This window comes from Brachyistius frenatus, unplaced genomic scaffold, assembly GCF_029030835.1.
Source record: "Brachyistius frenatus isolate BFR_SWC_R1_liver_20210118 unplaced genomic scaffold, ASM2903083v1 Contig_21, whole genome shotgun sequence".
NCBI lineage: Eukaryota > Metazoa > Chordata > Actinopteri > Embiotocidae > Brachyistius > Brachyistius frenatus.
This window is the reverse complement of record NW_027210620.1, coordinates 2445760-2466636: the sequence shown is the minus strand read 5'-3', so window position 1 is coordinate 2466636 and position 20877 is coordinate 2445760. Positions and strand designations below refer to the sequence as shown.

The 20877-nt window shown below is 45.1% G+C and overlaps 1 protein-coding gene across 1 annotated transcript in view; it reads left to right on the top strand.

Moving 5' to 3' along the window:
• The window catches only part of LOC138619757 (cadherin-7-like), a 110271-nt gene that overhangs the window by 56574 nt on the left and 32820 nt on the right, over window positions 1-20877 (top strand). Inside the window, exons 5-8 of the mRNA XM_069696484.1 lie at window positions 13854-14021; window positions 16023-16210; window positions 18423-18676; window positions 19711-19847. Of these exons, the coding sequence (XP_069552585.1) occupies window positions 13854-14021; window positions 16023-16210; window positions 18423-18676; window positions 19711-19847 (747 nt within the window). The remainder of the gene's footprint in view (window positions 1-13853; window positions 14022-16022; window positions 16211-18422; window positions 18677-19710; window positions 19848-20877) is intronic.

Sequence of the window (20877 nt, the reverse complement as noted above, 5' to 3'; positions counted from 1 at the left end):
CAATTCAAATTCTATAAAAATCCAAAAGAAAAATTTCTGCTTTACCCCAAGCATCTTTTTCTGAATTATGTTCGATCAGAAAGAGTTTTAATTTCGGTGCATATCGGCCAACATATACGCCGATTTAATATATCTGAAGCCAATGAAATTGGTTAACCGATACTTTAGTCGCGCTCTATTTACAAGACTGCTCCACCCATTTAGTGCGTCGGTGTGTATGAAAATGTCATAATTAGAAGACCTGGCTGAGATCTAGCTGAACGGGATCACAGGCAGGAATCGTCAAACACGCCCCCCGCTGAGGGCACGCTGCGTTTGCGCTTCATGAATTATTTTTAAAAAGAAAATTCAGGGCAGTTTTACCTTCATCCAAAAGCCAGCGGTGCAGCGACTACCAGAAAACGAGAGTGGGTGATGACGGTCAACAAGACTTCCCGCGCGTAATTGAACAGAATATGTAGCCGTTGTGTGGTTCGCACCTCGAGCACCGGGCGATCAGGACGCTCTAACATGATGAAATAAGGTGAAACTGTAGCACAAGTGCAGACGCGTCATAAAGTCAGTCAGCTGACGCTGTGATGTCAATGACACAGCGGCATCTATCTAAAGCAGGGATCTCCAACCCGAAGCTCGCAAGCTTACTGTTCATGTGTTGAGTGTCGTTTTGTTATTGTTCACGTAAAAGACGCTCGTTCAGCCGGCTTGGTGGAGCTCAGCTATGTGAAGACATGTTACCGTGTCAGTGAGTAGCGCTCGGACACTTTGATTTGGTCTTAAGTATCTCTCCCAGGAAAAAAAAAAAAAAAAAAAAGGTTGGAGAGCCCTGATCCAAAGTTTCGCTGATTTTAGCCGCCTTAAGCCGCTGGCAGGGGCCCCTTGAAAAGCCTGGGGTAAAGAATATAGGCTTATAATCAGTTGAAAAGCTCATAATATATAAAACAAAACAATAAGCGAAGGCTCTCCGAGGCTCCGTTAGTCTGACCTGCGCTGGTGCTGATGCTGCAGCAGAGAAAGAGTTCGCTGTGTTGGAGTCATGTCGTCGTCGTCCCCCCCCCCCCAGGAGAGGGAAGGCCTGGGGTACCAAGAAAACAAAAGAAAGAAAGCAAACTGAGAAAACACAACTAAATAATTTATTTCAAAAGAAAGTTAAAAGCCACACGCGGCCTGGAGGTTGTTATGAATGGATTCACGTGTGCAGTTGTTGGCTAAAATATGTGTCAAAAACATAGTTTCGTGTTCAAGACGAGAAGAGGTTCCTACAGACACTGCTTATAGGTGGGGGCCCCAAAATTTGTCGCTACACCCCTGCAGTCGGGCTGTTGCATCAAAACCCCTGAGTGTGTATTTTATGTGTAAATTTTATACACATTTTATGTGTATTTTATGCAGCTTTAAGCATTGCTCATACAGCAGACTTCAGTCCTGACCGTGAAAAACATCAACAAATTAACGAATTTCGTACTAAAGCTGCAACCCCCTCTCCCCCCCCCCCCAAAAAAAAAAAAAAAAAAAAAAAAAGAAATGCAGCAGACAAGCAAACTCCAGCGAGTGTCATTACTCAGTGTAATAAAGATAACACAGTTTAAATTAGAAAGCAGTTAAAAGTGTGAGAAAAAGGGGCTAAAATAAGCCGCGGGAGAAGATGTGAGGTCGTTTGTTGACTCGTGGGGCGTTTCATCCTGAGAAAGTGCAGCGGCAGTCCTCGCTACATCTTCATAGCCGGCTCATTAGCCACTGCCCTGCCGAGGCTCGGCTACTTCATGCAAAGCACTCTTGCAGGAAAACAGAAAAATATGGGCCATTCCATAATATTAGGCTTCATGCTCCCGCTTTGAGAGCAACACACACACACACACACACATACTGGATTTTTTTTTTTTTTTTTTAATGTAGTTCTAATTCATGAAGTGGAGAAGGCCACTGCAATGCAGGGATTTATGTCACTTATTTTTCCACACTCAGGCAGACACAGAAATAAGAAGGACGCTCGACAAAACAAACTCGGCTCTGACCTGCAAGGTTCACGGCGAACATCCAATAAAGCCCACGGAGGAAAACGGGAGCATTCGAGAACAAATTAATGTATATCACAGGAGAGGAAATAACTTCGCAGTGTGGTTGGTGTCACGGATGCGATGTCTGGCGAGGAAAAAGCATCCAAATTCATCAACACGTTTGACTGCGAAAGCCTGCGCGGCAGCACGGACTCTGTTGTTTTTCACTTTCTGGAGACCTTCAGCTAATGAATCCTCCCGCTGAAGCTTTTATTAGAGAACATTTCAACATTGCCGTGTTTTTTGGGGGCAAACATTTACATGTTTTATACACTCAAAAGTTCCTCATTGATAATCTTGTAGCTCCACCGGAGTCTCTCTGAGGCTACGAGTCTTTGATTACGAGTGAAGCGCCTCATGTTGCTCAGAAGCTGAAAACTTCTGTGGACTAATTAATGTGTAAAAACGCTGTGATCACCTTCCTGAAGATCAGTGCGGAGCTTCTGGAATTCTTACTTCAAATGTTTTTTCTCAGTTTCTGTTCAGTCATGAATGCAGCTGGCGATCAGGCATCTGGCATTCGTGGATGTTGATTAATCTCTTCCTGCGCTGCCAAAAAAAAATGGTTTGTATATTAAATAAGTTATTTCTAAATTTAGCCGGAGACAGACCGCCTCCAATTTCAATAGAAACAGTGAAGCGGTAAACGCTGTATGTGTAAGCGATACCCCCAAATCATGTTTTAAAATGAACACGTTTTCTCAAAATACTCTGTATTCTAGATAACATGCGTGATTCCATCGAAAGCGCTGCAGCACATTTTTAGAAGCGTCCCATTAGCAGCTCCGCCGAAGGCACCTTGTCCATTTCAAACGAACCAACCTGCAACAGAGCAGATCAGCCGGGCAGGAAGTCAGACAGTCAGTTTTCAAACCCCCTCCCGTGATCTTTCATTTAGGAAGCAGGGGTGCGTTCTCGTCCTGCTAACAGTAGCCGAAATGCTGCACAGATACGAATTGATCACGAGGAATTATGGATGTAAACACTGTTAAAAACGGCCACTTTGGAAGCAGAAAACTCGAGGAACTCAGTGGGACAACAAAAAAAACAAAAAAAAAAACAGGCAGACAAAACTGCTTTTCTTCTGGAACGCTCAGGGCGGGGTACCGTATGAAGACGTGTGGAGGATGAAACAACATAGCTTCACAGACACGACAACAAAGACCCGTGTCCGGCGGAGTCCGGGGGGGGGGGTTCGTGCGGCTTTGGACGCCATCTCTGATCGCACAACAACACAACACATGAAAGTTAACTCCGTGGCATTCATTAAACCAGCAATAACTGATGTTTACAGCCACTTGGGGGCAGCACAACAAGCTGTTAACATGGAAATATGATCGAAATATGGAGAGCGCGTTCAGCAGCTAAGCGTTTACACAGCCAGCAGACACCGGACTGATAATGTTACTTAGTTTTTGTGCTTGTGGCCATCTGATGGATTTGACTCCAACTTTTAGCTCGATTTCGGTCTCCACCAACCCCTCCACGGGAATGTCTTCACCTTCAGCTGCTAAATTCTCCACTGACGTCGCCAACTGGTCGCGAACCGTGTCAGCTGTGTTTTTTTTTTAAAGGGTAGAATTCAGTGGATTTTGTTTATATGTACCTCAAGACATGTTGATTTATAGCAATGTTTCTGGCCAAATCATGAACCAATATTCAGTTTCCTCCCAGCTCAGTTTTAGTCTCCACAAACTCCTGAGGAAAATATCTGTCTCCTCAGCTGGCGAATGCTGCACAATGTTCCCCTGTTAGCTGCTAAGATTGTCTCTGTAAATGTGCCCGTTTTTTAAAAAAAAAAAATTATTATTAAAGTGGATTTTTAGAGCTTTTTTTTTTTTTTTTTTTTTTTTTTTTTTTTTTTTTTTTTTTTTTTTTTAGAGCTATAAACACCTTGATCAAAACAGTGAAGTTGGGGGACATTGGACTCCAAATTGCTGTGAGGAGAAAAAAAAAACAAAGTCAGTCACAGACCAAAAGTATTTTAGTCTTAGTCATGAAAATGTTGCTTATTGCAGCTTTAAACATAAAACGTAAAGCCCAGAGAGAACACAGATAAATCCCACATTGGTACTCTTTCTGCGGGACAATGGCTGGTTTATTAACCTGTCAAACACACACATACACGCACACACACACACACACACACACACACACACACACACACACACACACACACACACACACACACACACACACACACACTAAAAGGTGCACCCAGATACAGCCCTTGGGCCCCTGCCAGCGCCTCGGCTCTCTGCTGCCCATCTCTGTCTGACCACGACTGATTATTCTTGGCTCCATCCACGTAGAGGGTGATTGGATCTCACGGTTATGAGATGCAATATCGGTGTCAGAATTGAATAGCACGGATGGCCGTCAAGAGAGGTGTGACTCCATGTGGGGCTCAATGCAGGGAAGCATGAAGACATGTTCTCTTGTTTGACAGCGGTAACCTTAATAACAACAGAGTGCAAAAAAAAAAAAAAAAAAAAAAAAAAGATGACTTATAGAGCAGTAACTTGCGTGTCAAGGTGGAGACGCTGCTCTCTTTTTACAGCTGCCATTTTTTTTTCTTTTTTACATCTACGAGTCTCTTTTGGTTTGTTAATGTTTCTTGATGAATTTCTTAGATTTTTTTTTTTTTTTTTTTTTCTGAAAAAAGCACGAGATCCAACCGCAAGCGAGAGAAACATTGGGAAGTGTTCACTTGGTTACCTTCGTCTTCATCTTCATTCAGTTACCTTTCAAGAAGAACTACCTCAGGGAAATAAAAAATACATGCAGCTGAAAAAAAATAAATAAAAAAAAAATCAAATGCTCTGCCGGTTTCCTGTAAGATCCTGTTTCTGCTGTTGTGTCATCGACTTTGACCACCGTACCACATTTGTACAAACTCGCCACCTTTATGAATTATCGCGTCTGATTGTGGCTTATTCCCCCCGACGTCTTTTAAAGAATCTCAGCGGTTTGGTCTCGGCCGATTAAGATTTGTCAAAGGTGTCAGTCTTGAATTAAGCAACTTATCTGATTCGTCATTACGTCTTAATTTCTCCTCTTTATCGTCTGAAAAGAAGATAGGTGCTGCATTTATGGTAAAGTTCCCTCCTGAAGTGTCTGATGCTGGCGCGGGACGGATGGCTTTTCAACCATCTTTAACAAAGTTGGAAACACTTTGTGCCCGTCGACGCCTCTTGACTCTATTTCACGAGACCAATAGCAATTAGAGCGGGAGAAGACATTTACTTAAGTGATGTTCAAACAGCATGTGTCCCCCCGCCCCCATAAAGTCCCCATTATTCTCGTATCACAGGTTTTTTTTTTTTGTTTTTTTTTAGAGCTCGTGCTTTTCGCCGCCTCAGCCGAGGATTTTCATTAAACTAAGTGGATTCTTTAAATCCCAAGGTTGATATTTCAAATAGCTTTAATTGGTTATGATTACTTACTGTAAGTGGCCTGTGTACCGCTGCAGTTGATTGTGGTGTTAATCAGAGTTAATTCCATATTGAAGTACGTTTGTAAGCGCGGGATCGCGACCAGATGTCGTCACGTGACCGTCTTCCCGCGCGTGTCGTGTTTGGCGCGTCGAGCCGTCTGCCACGGGCGCTCACGTGTGCACTGTTGACATTTTATATGCATCCCGGCAGCTTCTTGCCGTCTCCGATTTTTGTGTCGGGAACAGAGTTTAGTGAGGTTTGTAGACGCCTGTGTCGAAAATGTCGCCGGAATCCCAGGCGGCTGTTAACCTCCCGTCCGAGAGGCGCGTGCGTCTGAAACGTACGATTTTAAAGCCGCGCTGCGTGAAATTTACAGGGCACAATAAACACAGCCTTCTTCTTGAGGATCGAAAAAAAAGGTGAATTTATAAGCAAAAAGAAAACGCACCCTGATTCAGTTTGGGAGTTTTGCTGCAACGCTTGGTCTGCTCCGTCTTATCTAACTTTAGTTTAACGTCGCTGTTGTCGTGCGTCTGTGACCTTTTCTCAACTGTTCCCCATTTGTGCTACTGTCACACCAGATCTTTGACTCACTCATTCTATTTTTGCAAAAGTGACAGTCGTGTCTTTTGTGGCTGCTGTGCAGCAAAAGTAATTCTGAGTTTAAAGGTCCTCTATTGTATAAAATCAGATTTCCATCCCATCTTCAGTTAAAAGCAAGTTCAGGTGTCGCTGCAGCCCGCGTTCAGCAATTGTGCCGTCTAAACGAGCCGTTTGGACTTCTGTAAGTTTGTGATGTCACAAACGTACACTCATGTCACATGTCGGCCCACAACGTGGCGCACTTGCCAACCTTTTACGTTGAAGAGAACACGAAGCGGTCGTTCCGACGTGGAGCTGGCGAGCCACGAGACCTGGGTGTACGTCGCTCAGACGAGTCAGCCAATCAGAAGAGAGGGTTGTTGATATCAATGCGCCTTAAAGACACAAAACAACCATCTCTGTTAGAGAGGATATTAAGAGAGGAAAAGTAAAACAGGGAGAGTTTTTGCTACATAATCTCACAAAAGTATTTTTCTTACGGATGTGACGAGTCTAAATAAAACACCATAAAAGAGTAAAATATGGGACCTTTAAGACATTTTATCACGTAAAGTCTTCCTGTGGAAAACACAGGATTATCCCTCGAACAAGCTACTTTTTGTGACGCTTATTAGAAAATTCCTAAATAATTGCTCATCGCGTTGAACGGGCGTTGATTCTCTGCTACTTTTTAAAACCACGGTTTGCGTTGCCATTGTGTTGGACTGCAATCGGCTGGTGTTATTTCCTACCCCCCTAACACAAAGAATAATTACAGGATCACTTTCATGTCTGACTGCCTTTTATAGCCACAGTTGACGTGTGGTAATTACTGTGGTATAATCCTCAAAATGAGTGTGCAGCAGCAGAAAAAGTACAAAAAAAGAGCCACAGAGGAAGTGAACTTCCTCAGCAAGGCCGCCCTCCTCTCCCGTTCAGGGGCGCGCTTTATTGCCTATTAATTCAACTTTTCCAATAAGACTATGGTATCCTCTCCTTCATTGTCTCCGTTTATAGTAAATTAGGTAATGCTCTCCTACAGGTGTTTAATACTGCTCTCCCTCTTTCTGTAATAACCGGCCGTGAAAGAGGGCCGCGTCGTTTGTGTTAACTGTTCGTTTTTCTAACACATTGTCAATACCGCGTCGGGCGCCGTCGGCTTTTTTGGGAAACGGCCGGGCCGGCCCGGGATCGAGCGTTTGCGGGATGAGCGTTGCGCTTCTTGTCTTTGTAAGTTACTAATTAGTCCCATTTGCAGTAACACGCCTGGGCCATAGCGGACGGTGACTTTGACGAAGTGCCTGAGCTCAAATACACTCTAAGCTGCACACCGCAATACTGCACTAGCGATTAAGTGGCAGAAGGGCTAATGGTCGGGATGGGGGTTGTGTTTGGAGGGGGGGGAGGGGGTTTGTTGGAGGATGCGCCGTGACCCGGTGTTAGGTGGGCAGCATCCTGGCTCTCTTCCGTCTAACAAGTCTCTTTACTCTGTTTCTTAATCCCAAATTGAATCTACAAGGTGCCCTTGGGGGAAAGTACTTAATCCCGAACAGCTCCAATAACTCGCAAGCAGTGCATAATGTCGGCAAAATACATAAGTCGGCGTGCCTAAAGGTGCTCGGTTAAGACAAGCATTTTGTAATATATATTGATTGATCGCTTGTAGTTTAGTTTGAAGGTGAAGCCTATTTAAGGACTGCGTTCTAATTGATAGCGGGCCTCGAGGAGGTTTTTGAACAGCTGCCGGCGGCTTCGCGCACCTCGAGCGGTACGGCGAGTCCCTTTTATTTTGTATTTTTTTATTTTTTTCTCCCAGAGACAATTATCCGCGCGCATTAAGAGTACTAAGTATGCACGCGCGCTCACAAGAAAGCCCTCAATAGCTGGAACAACAAGAGAGGAATTCAGTTAGGGGGAAATGCCAGGTGCCTGAATGAGAGGATTAATTACATTCAGAGGAGGGGGGTGGAGGGGGGGGGTTTAAGATGTGGCACGGCGCGCCTCTCAAAACGACCCGAGCGTGACATCTGAACGAGGCACTCAGGTGATAGCAGCCTTGACGGACCGAGCTTCTTCTTTTTTTTTTTTTTGTCCCCGCGCGGATTCAGAATGTAATTAAAATGAAATCGCTCAAATAAAGGAAAAGGGCCACGTGGGATCCTTGTGTACTCTGTCGCTGTGAAATTTTTGACACCGGGGTCAGGAGGAAACGTTTTTTTTTTGTTTTTTTTGTCTGTGATCCTCTTGTGAAAAACAACAACCTTGTGAGCTTTTCAATACCTTCGTCTTAAAAAAAAGAAAATTTAAAAAAAAAAAGTGCACGCGGGGCTTCGCACGGGTGTCGGCACTACATTACAGCTGAAGGCCAGATATAAATCTGACTCCTGCCGTACAGGCAGCTAATATAAAGACAGGGGGAGAAGACTTTTTCTTTTTTTTTTTTTTTTTAAATTCCAATCACAAAAAAACGGGATTGTGCGAGCGGACGGGCGCATTTTCTCCCAGCTTAGCGTTACAAATGAACGAACCCCGTGGCCCGAGACATGCCGGGCGTAACGATGTATTTCCGGAGCGCCGCTGGTCCTTTGTGCCGAAGCATCATGTGGCCCCTTTCACACCGGCGGTATCCCTGGGCAGCTATCGTGACCCATGATTAGAGCATGATGCTTGAATGTCACTCCGTAATAAACTACCTGGGCTGCAGGTTGTTGTTTTTTTTTGTGGTTTTTTCTCTTTTTTTTGTATTCCCCGTTTGTATGGCCTGTTTCTTCGCGTGTTATGGTATCTAGTCTTCGTAAGTGGACCGCCCGAGGTGCGTTGGGGAGGGGGGGGGGATAAATAAATCACGCACCGCACCCTTCATGTTTAAGTGTTCATCGCCTTCATAAGGCAGATAGAGCGCGTGGAGCCCAGAGAGGGGGGGTCGAGTGTGTGTGTGTGGGGGGGTGTTCCTTTCTTTCTGCAAAAAGCCTCGCACTTTTATTTCCTTCTTTCGCAAAAAGACAAATGTCAAGGATCTGGGCTTTAGCGCGGGGGGTGGGTGGGGAGGGGAGGGGATGGGGGGGGGAGGAGGACCTGGAGGGGAGGACGGGGGCGGAGGGGAGGGGAGGTGTAGCGCGGCCCACCCGTCTGCCGCCAGTGCTGTGGAGACAGCTCAGATAAATGCGCGGCTACGATGCGTCTGGCTCGCACCGGAGGCGAGGAGTCACGGCGCAATGCGAGGCCGTGCCGCGATAGCAACAGAAGGATTTTAATCATCGCTCGCTCTCGCTCTCTCTCTCTCTCTCTCTCTCTCTCTCTCTCCCCACCGGGAACGACACCTGCGCCGCACGGGGTAACAGAGATAGAGAGCGTGGAGGGTTGAGGGGGAGTGTTGGGGGGAGGGGGACGGGGAGGTGGGGAGGGGTGGCACCAAGCAGACAAACAGCAGCCTCGCAACATCGCCGTGTTGGATTAGCCGCGGTGAGAATGCGTGTGTGTGTGTGCGTGCGTGCGTGTGTGTGTGTGCGTGCATGCGCGTGTGTGCATGTGTGTGTGTGTGTGTGTGTGCGTGCGCGTGTGTGCATGTGTGTGGGTGCGTGCATGCCGGCTCTTCTGGCCAGGCGGTAGGAGGAACACGTCCCTGTAGTTTTTTTTTTTCTTGTTGCTGGAAATCAGGATTCATGGCATCATTAACCACAGCCAATATCTCTGAGCCTCCAACACACCGAGCTGATATTAAATAAGTATATCAATTGCGTGCGAAGCCTATCTGTGGCTTTCAGCGAGAGCATCCATTTGTTTCCCCGCTGGCAGTGCCAAAACTTCACATCTTCTTTCATTTCACCTTTTTTTTTTGTTTTTTGTGTTTTTAGGAGCCGTTTATCATAATCCAACCATTACCCAGCTTCCTCCTCAGCTTTTTGCTCCGCCGTGAAATGTTCTGAAGAAACTTCTCAAGGCCAGACTCGTACGCTTTGTCCACCGTGCTGACGTGGTATGAAGCAGAGAACAGGGGGAGGGGGGAGAAAAAAAACGACAACTTTTTGTTTTGTTGTTGTTCCGTTCGTGCGCGGCTCGTATTCACGGCTGCGAGTCTCGCTCGGGCCGAGAAAGGCTTGAAGTAACCTTTTCTGATGCAACTTCGGTAAACAGGGTTCACGAGGTTGTCACTGCAGCCGGCGGCGGAGCGGCGGCGGGGCTTCTTCTTTTCTTTTTTTTTTAATTGGCTGGCGAGGTTCACACTGTGGAAGAAGGAAAGAAGCTGCAGAGGAAGTGATGAATGGGTGGATGGAGGAAGGATGTGAGGCGTAGACGGAGCAGATGGGTGAATATCCGCAGCGCAGACATACAGTCCTGTAAATTCTCAGCATAAAAGCATTAGGCTTAAAAAAAAATAATAAAAAAAAAAAAAAGATGACATGTTGGGACTTTGGACCAACCAAGAGAGAGAGAGAGAAAGAAAAAGAAAAAAAAAGCGGTTCATTATGTGATGCAGGAATGAAATGGCATGTTTTTGTTGAGCAGCAGCTAAAGATTATTGTTTTATTGACCAACGCCGACTGTAAGCCCACGAGCGATGGAGGTGGCGGTGGTGGTGGTGGTGGTGGGGGGTGGGGGGGTTATCTAAGAGCAAAGCAGAAGTGGACAGCTCTCTGTAATTTGACTAACTGAGCCATTTACTTAGACCAGCCAATAACGGTTTTCGGTCCGAGGGGCTGCAACGACATTAATGAAGGACGGCAGAGGGAGAAAATTAAACACTTTCATGGAATTGTTTCTTTTCAAGCACGTTAACGGTCAAAAGACTTTTCTTCATTTTTACTCCCGAAGTCTTTTGACCTACTTTTTCTTGATTTCTTTGTCCTTCTCTTCTCTTCTGTTTTTTTGTTGTTTTTGTTGTTTTTTTTATGACTGAGGTGATAATAATGTGTGTGTGTGCTTGCACTTCCAATCCCCCGGAGACTTAAAACTCTTTGCTCAAAGAGGCATGGAGTGATGGAAGTTGCGGTTTTCGGGTAGGAAGGAACGATTTTGCGCGCGCGGCCTTTCACATTAACCCCCCCATCATTAAAAATGACGCCTTTTTTCTGACCCATAACTTCCTAAAGAGAAGACACGGACCTCACGTACATACTGTTTGGATGTGACGGGCTTTAATCGTCCTCGTGGCGGCACTTTTATCACATATAACCGTTCGGGGTGAACATCCATGAATCCGTTCAGATGCTCTCTCAATTTATGCTTTTTCAGAATCCAAAGTCATTCTTTTTGTTGTTGTGGTACATCTGCGATTATGCAGTGCTGCTTTCCATGGTGCAGATTAGCGCCAGGTAAACAAATTAGCCTACAGCCAACTGAACCCTCTAAAACTGTGGTGAAATTACACTTCCTGTTTACATCCACCAAACCATGATGGGAACCGCTTAGCAGCGAATCTACGAGTGGTTTTTTTTGGTGATTATGGGTCTAAAAACAACACAATTGCCACAAAGAATCCTGCAGAACATGTAAATAGCAAATATTAACAGGTTTTTTGGGTTGTTGTTTTTTTCCCCCCCCCTCCCTCATGAGATTGGACCTCAATTCCACGTCCTTCTGGTGTGTAATTTAAAGGATTATGGGAAATTCTTCAGGTGCCACCAGGAAGAACGAGCGCCGCTCTGATCTGCTTCATCGGGCTGCGAGTGCGATAAAGCAACTGAGAAAAGAAAAAAACGATTCATTTATTTCGGGGGAACTGGCGTGCCGTGGCTTTGTGAGGTTGTTAATGAGTAATCGTCCACGTTCTGTAGGAATCTTTAATAAGTGCTATTTAATGAATGAAACACACTGTGCGGTAACACATTAACTTTGAAAGCAACAGTGATTGCTTTTGAAGGATTAGGACACTTTTTCTTTGCATTTAAATGCGACGCGTTCATTTTTTTTCCCCCTGGAATTATCAGCTTTGTTTGATAAAGTTGAGATTAGGGAAAACCCCATTAATGGAAAAATTCCTCCGTCGGCTTTTTAGTATTTTAGTATTTTGCGCACGCATCTTGGCTCAACGCTGTTGTGGCGGTGACGCGCCGCCGCTCAGGCGCAAACAGACGACTATGGACGAACGCCGATCATTCGACGCCACATTCGTCAACCTCTTTGATCTCGTTCTGATTCGGATCGATCGCGACAGGGGGACCGACGGATAACGCCTCCCCTGGCGGCTCAAACGTCCCTTCGGATGTGCTCACTTTTCTGACAGCGTCTTAACATTAACCTCATCATACGTCAGACCGCTAAACTAATTTGAGCGACGGCACATTTCGAGGGCACGGAGGAGTCCCAAATCACTGCTGGTGTGTAAACAAGGCACCAGTCAATGTATTCGCATAATTGCCGGGTTGATGGATTGATGTGAACAGGCTTTTTCAGCCTGAATTCATATTTTTAGATCACCCATTTTTGACATGAATAGAGCCTTCTCGGTATTGAGTGGTCTACTTGCCAAACGACTTCGTAGTTTAAATCATTTTCGGGCTCAAAGAGTAATTTTGCTGATGTCTTTTAGTCACAGTTTGCGAGGCACCGTTGAAGCTTTTTTGTTGTTGTTGATGCTTTTGAATTAAAAACACTAGCAGTGAGGTTGAGGCATATAAAGCACGGCGACGGAATAATGTTCTGACCGAAATCAATCATCTTGACGGTAGAAAAACGAGGAAAAGAGGGAAGAAAACAACAGGAACATTACATATTTATGAAACATATTTTTGACCTGTCACTTGAAGAACTGATTCCCAACCAGTGGTTACTATTTATTAATAAAGTTGCTAGAGGGCATGTGGAGTTATAGAACTGCTTAATTTGAAAACAGGAATTCATTTGATGTTAAAGATATTCATATCTTCATGTACTTCATATTCATATATTCATATACTCAGTCACCTGCACCACCCTAACCACTGCTAGCAAGCAAACTGGGAGGTTAAATTAGGTTTTTGATGAAAGTAAGTGATATTCAGTTGAAGTTGTTTGTGGAATGCAATGGAAAAATGGTTGAAATAGTTAGCTAAAAATACTGGATAATAACATGGTGAAAAGTTTGGAATAAAGACTCCAATCTGCTGACTCATTAGTTAGCGGTGAGAAATGGTTGAATGGCGGGTGGAGGTAGCTTAAAGTAGCCCAGTACAGTGTTAAACAATTGAAATACTTAACTAAAGGTAAACCAATAAATGGCTCTAATTCTTTACTAAAAGCACTGCAAAAACAGTTAAAATTCTTATCCAACGGATAAACAGATGTTTATCACTCTATAGGGATGGTTTGCAAAATATAATGTAAAAACAGTTAAACAGTTCAAATGATGGGCAAAAACAAACAGATTAATGATTGAAAAACAAACCGTTCATAAAAGCATGCTTCTTTGTTTGCAACAATCAATGGTTAAAATGATTAATGCCAGCAGGTGATGGTTGAGTGACGTGCGGAGGATATGATTAAAATAGCCAAGGAGAGGAACAGTTTACGTGAATCACAAATAATGGTGGAAATAGATGCTAAATTGATGAAATTGAAAATGTTTCCCAAATTATTGGTGAAATAGTTGTCATACACAAACGTCAAATCAATTCGAATGAACACAGACGTGGCAAGCAGTGTGTGTGTGTGTGTGTGTGTGTGTGTGTGTGTGTGTGTGTGTGTGTGTGCGCGTGTGCGAAAGGGTACTGGGGGTTTTACTCGTGGGCAAAGTATGTTTGACCAAAATTGGGAACGCGCTCGCCTAAAGCTTCTTCGTCGTCCTCTCCGGTTCTGTCCTCAGGTGTCATCAGAACGGCTCTGCCCAACATGGACCGGGAGACCAGGGACCAGTACGTGCTCGTCATCCAGGCCAAAGACATGGTGGGCCAAATGGGCGGCCTCTCCGGCACCACTTCAGTCACCGTCACGCTCACCGACGTCAACGACAACCCGCCTCGGTTCACTCACAGTAAGACTCCTGATTGCCCCCGCGGCATTGATTAAGCCTGCGCATGCCATGTTCAACAGCTACTCAGCAATCAGAGCAAATCCACCAGCTCCTTGCCTTATTTGCAGGATTTTTCTTTTCTTTTCTTTCTTTTTTTTTTTTTTTGTTCCAGCTGAAAATGGCTTTAAACTCTCTTATGACTAAAAAAAAAAAACCACTTGAACTCAGAGAACTAAAAGAGGGCGCGCTTTACGCTGTATTCAATGAATGCGGTGGTACAACAAAGGGCTGGGATGTTATATCTCCCTTTAAAAAAAGAAATCATTGGAAAATAGTATATGGGCTTTTATCAATTGCAGCAGTCAACACGAACAAGGATTTTTTTTTTTTCCAACAACGTGCGATTGAAGTTGAATAGAAAATACTAGTTCTAGTTAATACTGAGGCTTATGTTTAACTGCGTCTCTAATCCCTGACCCTCTTTTTCCTCGTCACTTCCCTGCGTTTGTATTTTTAGCAAACATTTGGAATTTTGCAACCAAATTTAAACAAGCCTTCGTGCAAGGGCGTGCACCATCCCTGCTTTGCTCCTCATCAGAGACGGTGTCAGCTTCGGCCTTGGATACCGGGATCAATCAAGCTCCGTTTTTTTGTTTTGTTTTGTTTGTTGTTGTTTTTCTTGTTGTTGTTGTTGTCAGCCTATTTCACGGGCTGCTAATGGGTTCCAGGCCGAGCTCTAAGATTCAAAGGCAATGCAGTGCTTCTCATGATAATCCGAAGCGCCGGCAACCGGTTTACCGCTGATAGCCCGACCCGCTGTCTGACTGGCGCACTCGCCACCGGACTGCCACGGAGCCGAGTCAATTTGCCGGTCCCCGGGGGGGAAGAAAGGTTCAAGTTTGCACAACAAGTCATCAATGTCGTTTTAACTCAGTGCTGCCACGCTGAGAAGAAAGAGACTTTGGAGGAGTTCTGTTTTTTTGGTTTTTTTTTATATATATATATATATATATATTTTTTTTTTTTTACTCCTGCTGTCATGCTCACGGGGTCATGGGTCAGAATCGATACGCCATTATGGAGCATCAAGAGCTGATGGAGTCCAGGAGCAATGAGCGAGTCCAAGGGGAGAGAAGGCAAGGTTAGCTGCGTGAGAGGACAGGCTTTCAGGGGAGGAGGAGGAGGAGGAGGCGGCGGGGGAGGGGGAGGGGAGGGGAGAGGGGGCGGGGGAGTAGGTGCAGGGGCAATACGGCGGGAGGAAAGCAATTTTTTGGGGTCTTTTAAGGAGCTGCTATTCCACGGCAAATTAAAAAGCCATTACAAAGATTACATGGCGGCAAACAATGTCAGGCAGATTAGCATTTAGACGGTGGCTGAGGGAGACACTCTGAGGAACACAGAAAGGTCTGGTAATGAGCTCTGCCATGGTGATTGGGGAGATTATGATTATGAATATGATTCCCTTCTTTATTCTCATAAGAGTACTTTAAATCTGAAGGGGTCAAACAAAAGCTCGGGGAGCACAATGGAGAGTTTCGGAGTAATAGATTCTCCGAGTGGACGTTTCATCCCGTGAAATGTACCAAAGGGCATCTAAGCGTCACTATTGTTTTTCTTGTCGGTGAAGGGATAACCCGTTACATTCAGACCTCATTTAGGAAAAAGGTTATATCTCGCTAAATATATTCATCCAAAAGTAAAACTTCAACAAAAAAAAACAAAAAAACCTGTGAAAACCGAAATGGCCTCCGCTTTCTGAATTGCAAATACTGCTTTCCCTTTGCCTTCCTCACTGCTGCAGCATGAAGTAGAGGCAAAGTGCTTTATTCCATGTGTGTCACTGCTGCTGCCTGTCTGTGTTATGCAACATGAATTCATTGAGGCGCCTCACAGTCAAATCAAAGCTGAAGGGGTAAAGCAAAAAAAAAAAAAAAAAAAAAAAGCCAAGCTGCTTGAAGGCGAGTTTCGTAGCGAAATAAGCACATCCATTACCAGCATCCGCTCCTGTCCTTCCTCTTCCAGAGAGCTATCAGTACACGGTGCTGGAGTCGCTGCCGGTGCAATCTGTGGTCGCCAGAATCAAAGCGGCGGACGCCGACATCGGCTCCAACGCGGAGATGGACTACAGGATCATGGACGGCGACGGGCCCGGCATGTTCAACATAACGACGGATGAGAACACACAAGAGGGGGTCATCCTCCTGCTGAAGGTACGGCGTGAACCGCGGGCCGCGCGACGTAACGCACGTTCACCGGCGGCGGATTAGGAATCTTCACTCAGCCAGAGTGTAAAAAAGATGGAAGACTTTCTGCCCCCGAATGGTATTGAACTCTCTCGGCTTTCAAAGTCAGGGTGACGGTGCAGACGTCAACATGTCGCGGCGTAGTCGGAAAAGAATGTGCAGCCAATCGGCGGGTACGAATAAATGCTGTGTGGTTAGCTGTTTCGTAGCGAAGTGGAGGTGAAAAATATATATTTTTTTGTTTTGTTTTTGTTTTTTTGTTTTTTTACTGCAAATTAATAGAACGCGTCACAATGCTGGAAAAAAAAATGGTTAGCCCCGTTCCCTCCCTCCACCTTAGTGGCCTTGGCATTTGTTTACCAAGGCTGTGGACAAATCTAACATCACCACTTCTTCAAAGTATTCAAACTATTTGTGAATTATTTTTTTTTAGTGTACAGTGTGTGTGGCGGAAGCCAGCGCTGTACTTCATGTCAACAAATCCCATGAATAAAAAACAACAACAACGAATGAGCACGAATTAGCTGCACAACAACAAAACAAACTAATAAGTCACGTCGTTGCGCTGCGTGATGTGTTACTTTATTAAAATGAACATGGGCGCTGTAGTTTGCCGCTGTGAGTATTTACCAGAGTACGAAACGTGTATTAATCCGCAGCATAAAATAGTCCCCAACAGATTCAACATTTATTCTTGCCAATTCATTATATGTATTTGTGTTTATCTTTAGTAGGAAAAAAAAAATGGGCTTACGGTCGAGTGCACAGGCATTTCAAACGGCAACGTGTTCTTCTTCTCACGTTGTTTAACGGTGGCTGGCAAACAGCTTTTAGACGCATTACCGCCACCTTCTGACGGGAGAAACGCATTACAAACCGGACGCCGGTAAAAATGGAGCAAATAAGGAAGAACGCCCGTATACACATTTTTTTTGGGGGGTATTTTAAAGACTATTACAATAATTGAAAATCATGTCCCGTCCTTAGTAAAGAGACTCTTGAGCATGCTAGTGTTGATATTATAATAGGACATGTTGGCTATGACCTATCCGTGGCCCAGATCCCTTTTTTTAAAGGTTCCCCAGTGCTGCTGCTGAATTTTGAAGGATTCATGAAACATTTAACTGGGTGCCCTAAAATTGTAGTTTCACCCGGGATGTGCTGCCTCATTTTGAATTTGACTAACAGATTATTGTGTAAGATTCTGCCCGTGTTTCTCCATCCGCCGCGATCTGTAAATACCAGACAGCAGACGCTTGTTTACCGGGGGATATTGCGGATAAGTGCCTCTCCCAGTTTCTCCTCGTTGCCTCGTCTTACTGTGTTTTAAAACGTCCTCGGCACCTTCTGGATTAAGCGCTAATCGGCGATGACAAATCGGCATCGACCGTCTCCAGCATCTTCGATCAAAGTAAACATCCCGCGGCTAACGGGAAGGTTTACCACCACCAACGGCTGCGTAATCAAAACTCATCAAAAAGTAATTGTCATGGACATCCACCTACACGAATGTAAAAAAAAAAAAAAAGAAAAAGAAAAGCCACCTTTTCATAGAGGGGAAATTTGTTGCACAGTCTTACCTCAGTTTTTTTGGCGCGCTGCGGAGCTCAAGGCCGATGCGTGACATTTTCAGGGTTCGCCGAGGACTCGAAGCGTTCTCTCGAGCCGTTTGTCGAGCCGCCGGCACGTCTCTTTCAAACGGGCCGATTTGATGCTTTTGTTTATTTTCGGGTTTTTTGTTTTTTTTTCGCGCCAGACTCCAAGACAATCACAACATAGGAGGGAGTCTCCGACAACGACGAGTGTCAAATCCATCTTCTCTCGCGGCGTTGCAGAGCGGAGTTCGATAAGCCAGACGAAATGGCAGAAAACGTCTTCGAAAGCTTTCGCCGCGGCGCGATCGTCAACCGCGTTTGTGCACCTTTTTCCTGAAATCGATGTCATTGCTTTCACGACACAAAGTAATCCACAAAGTAACATCCGTCGCCGAAGGACTTCGGTAAAGTCTGACTGAGACTTCAATTTAGAATCCACATCCTTAATTGTGATCAATATCTCAGCATCGTATGAATGATTTTACAGATGAACTGTCCTTTAACCGCACGACGCCACGGCGGTCTTTACGTTTCTTTTGGCCACCTCTGAATACCCGCCTCATGTCCTGTGTTTATTCCTCCAGCCTTTAGACTTCGAGACAAAGAGCGGCTTTTCTCTGAGAATCGAAGCCACAAACAGGAATATTGACTCCAACTTCTTGAGCCTGGGTCCATTCAGCGACACCACATCAGTCAAGGTGACGGTGGAGGATGTGAACGAGCCGCCCGTCTTTTCCACACCGCTCAGCAAGATGGTCGTCTCGGAGGACGCCAGAGTGGGCACCTCCATAGGGAGAGTCTCCGCCCACGACCCGGACACCTCCAGCAGTTCCATCAGGTAACGCGAGAGCTGTATGACCTCATCATGTAACGTCTTTCGGGAATAGTTTATTTGACGCGGAAGATAAACCTCACTCCAAATATCCAATCGAATCCAAACGGTTTTAATCCGTTCAACTACTTTACATTATCTGCAAGCCCAGAACACCTCGAACATCCCCCCCGGGGTGGCTGTCGCACAGACGGCGCCAGATGGTGGGAGGGCCGAGGAGTGCCGCATTAGCAAAAAGTGAAATGCCATCTTAAAACAAGAGAAGGGCGTTCCTGCTGGAGGGTCGAGGCGCGACACTCGAGCCGTGGCATTTATGACTCAAAACAAGCTCTCGCCTCGTCAAGCCGTGCGGCGTCACTCTCGAGATCCTCCCCCCCCCCCCCGCTCCTCCCCGCCTCTTTTGCATTAATTGAATGAATACTGTATGGTATTCATGCTTGGTCTGTTATGGATTGTTAGTAATCTTAATCAGAAAATCAAATTACTGCACCATTGTAGCTGTAAATTGCCTCTTTTTTTTTTGCTCCTGTGACTGTTATCAACCTCTGCAATATATTTCACTACATCTGTTGAAATGAAAATTATTGTGGAACTAATGCCGCCACGAGAGTCAAATTACATTGCAATAATACCCTTTGGATGTACGCTAATTGAAGTTGTAATTTTCTCAAGAAATAGGAGTTGCTGTGTATTGAAAGGGTTTGATCAGTGTTGTGCGCTGAGGGACAAGTAGACAGGCTTCAGTTTTATCGAAGTTTAATGGGGTTTTTGTTTCATGTTGCCGCCGCAATTTCTGAATTTAAAGCAATCTCCAAGACTTGTGTTCATTATTACTTTTTTCGAGGCCTATTGGAAAACATCTTATTATCTTATTCTTATTGATGACTGCGTGAAGCTTTGCAACTGCAAAATTCGTTCGACGGGACAACACATAATCATAATCTCTCCGAGCAAAATAGAAGAAAACTCTCAAATGTCAAATCAATACCGCTGTTCAAAAGCGATTATTAAAAGTGGGTCGGTTGTGTGTCTGTGCTCAGGTACTCCATCGACAGGAACACGGACTTGGAGCGCTTTTTCAACGTGGACGCTCTGAGCGGGATCATCAGCACAGCCAAGCCCCTGGACCGGGAAGCCAACTCGGTCCACAACCTCACCGTCTTCGCCATCGAGACCCGTAAGTTCGAGTCGGAGCTGACGGGTCGGCTAAAAACCGCCCACTTCGCAACGACTGCCCTCCGATCGGAGCTCAGCAGCTGTAGCTCCGCGCAGCAGGCGCGTCAAGCGTTGGGTTTTTCTTCACGTGTTTTAAGCGTGTAATGTTCTGCGTTTAGAAAAGACCCGGTCGAAACCTCGTACGCGGCTGGACGAAGGGCTTTTCATTTGAAACAGACACAGGAAGCCGCTTCTCATTCGACAACGTCCGAAGAACCGGATCCGAACGTTGTCCGAGATTGTCCGGGTGAGATCGGTTCAAACGACCGAGGGAAACCCGCTGTCGAAAAGCCAGCGATTGGTCGATTGGACTCGTTCCGGCAGCTGATTGGTTGACTCGAACGTGCTGCCGCAAAGAAATATTGTCCGGTCTCCTCGAATAAAACAAGCTAAAGTCAGTCCAAATAGTTATCAGATTTGTAGGCTAAAAGCGGTTTTTAAAGTCACCGAGTCTTAACGAGAGAATCCAAAAAGAACAATGCCGATTCTTTATTTCCAGCTCTTCTCCTTGAAATATCATCTGGGGTTGACTTTTTTTTTTTTCTCCGGGAGAAAAAAAAAAAAAACGGAATTACTTTTTGCCAACAAAATAATTTATATCAACACTGAGTACATTTGTGATACTTCTTTTACAAGGTAATTGGCTTAAAACTGGCTAATTGGCTGAAAGTCGGTTTTCAACCAGCTCACTAGTTGCGGCTGAGTGAAGGTGCTACCGATGCAGGAGCTGTAATTTCATCCAGGAAAAACGGTTGCAGGCCAGAAACGAGAAGCCCGCTCGCGTCTCACCTCCGTTTGAAATTCAGGACTTCAAAAAAAAAAAAAAAAAAAAAATCTGCCGCTGGGGCTTCAGCGCACGCTCAGTTAGCTTGTTAGCGCCAGTAACAGGAAGTATATGAAATCTTAGATCCTCCGTATCCTGTTATCCACTTTGCGATATCCCACAGTCCTTTGTGCTCTGCAAAACACAGCGAGGAGTTGTTGGGGTTGTT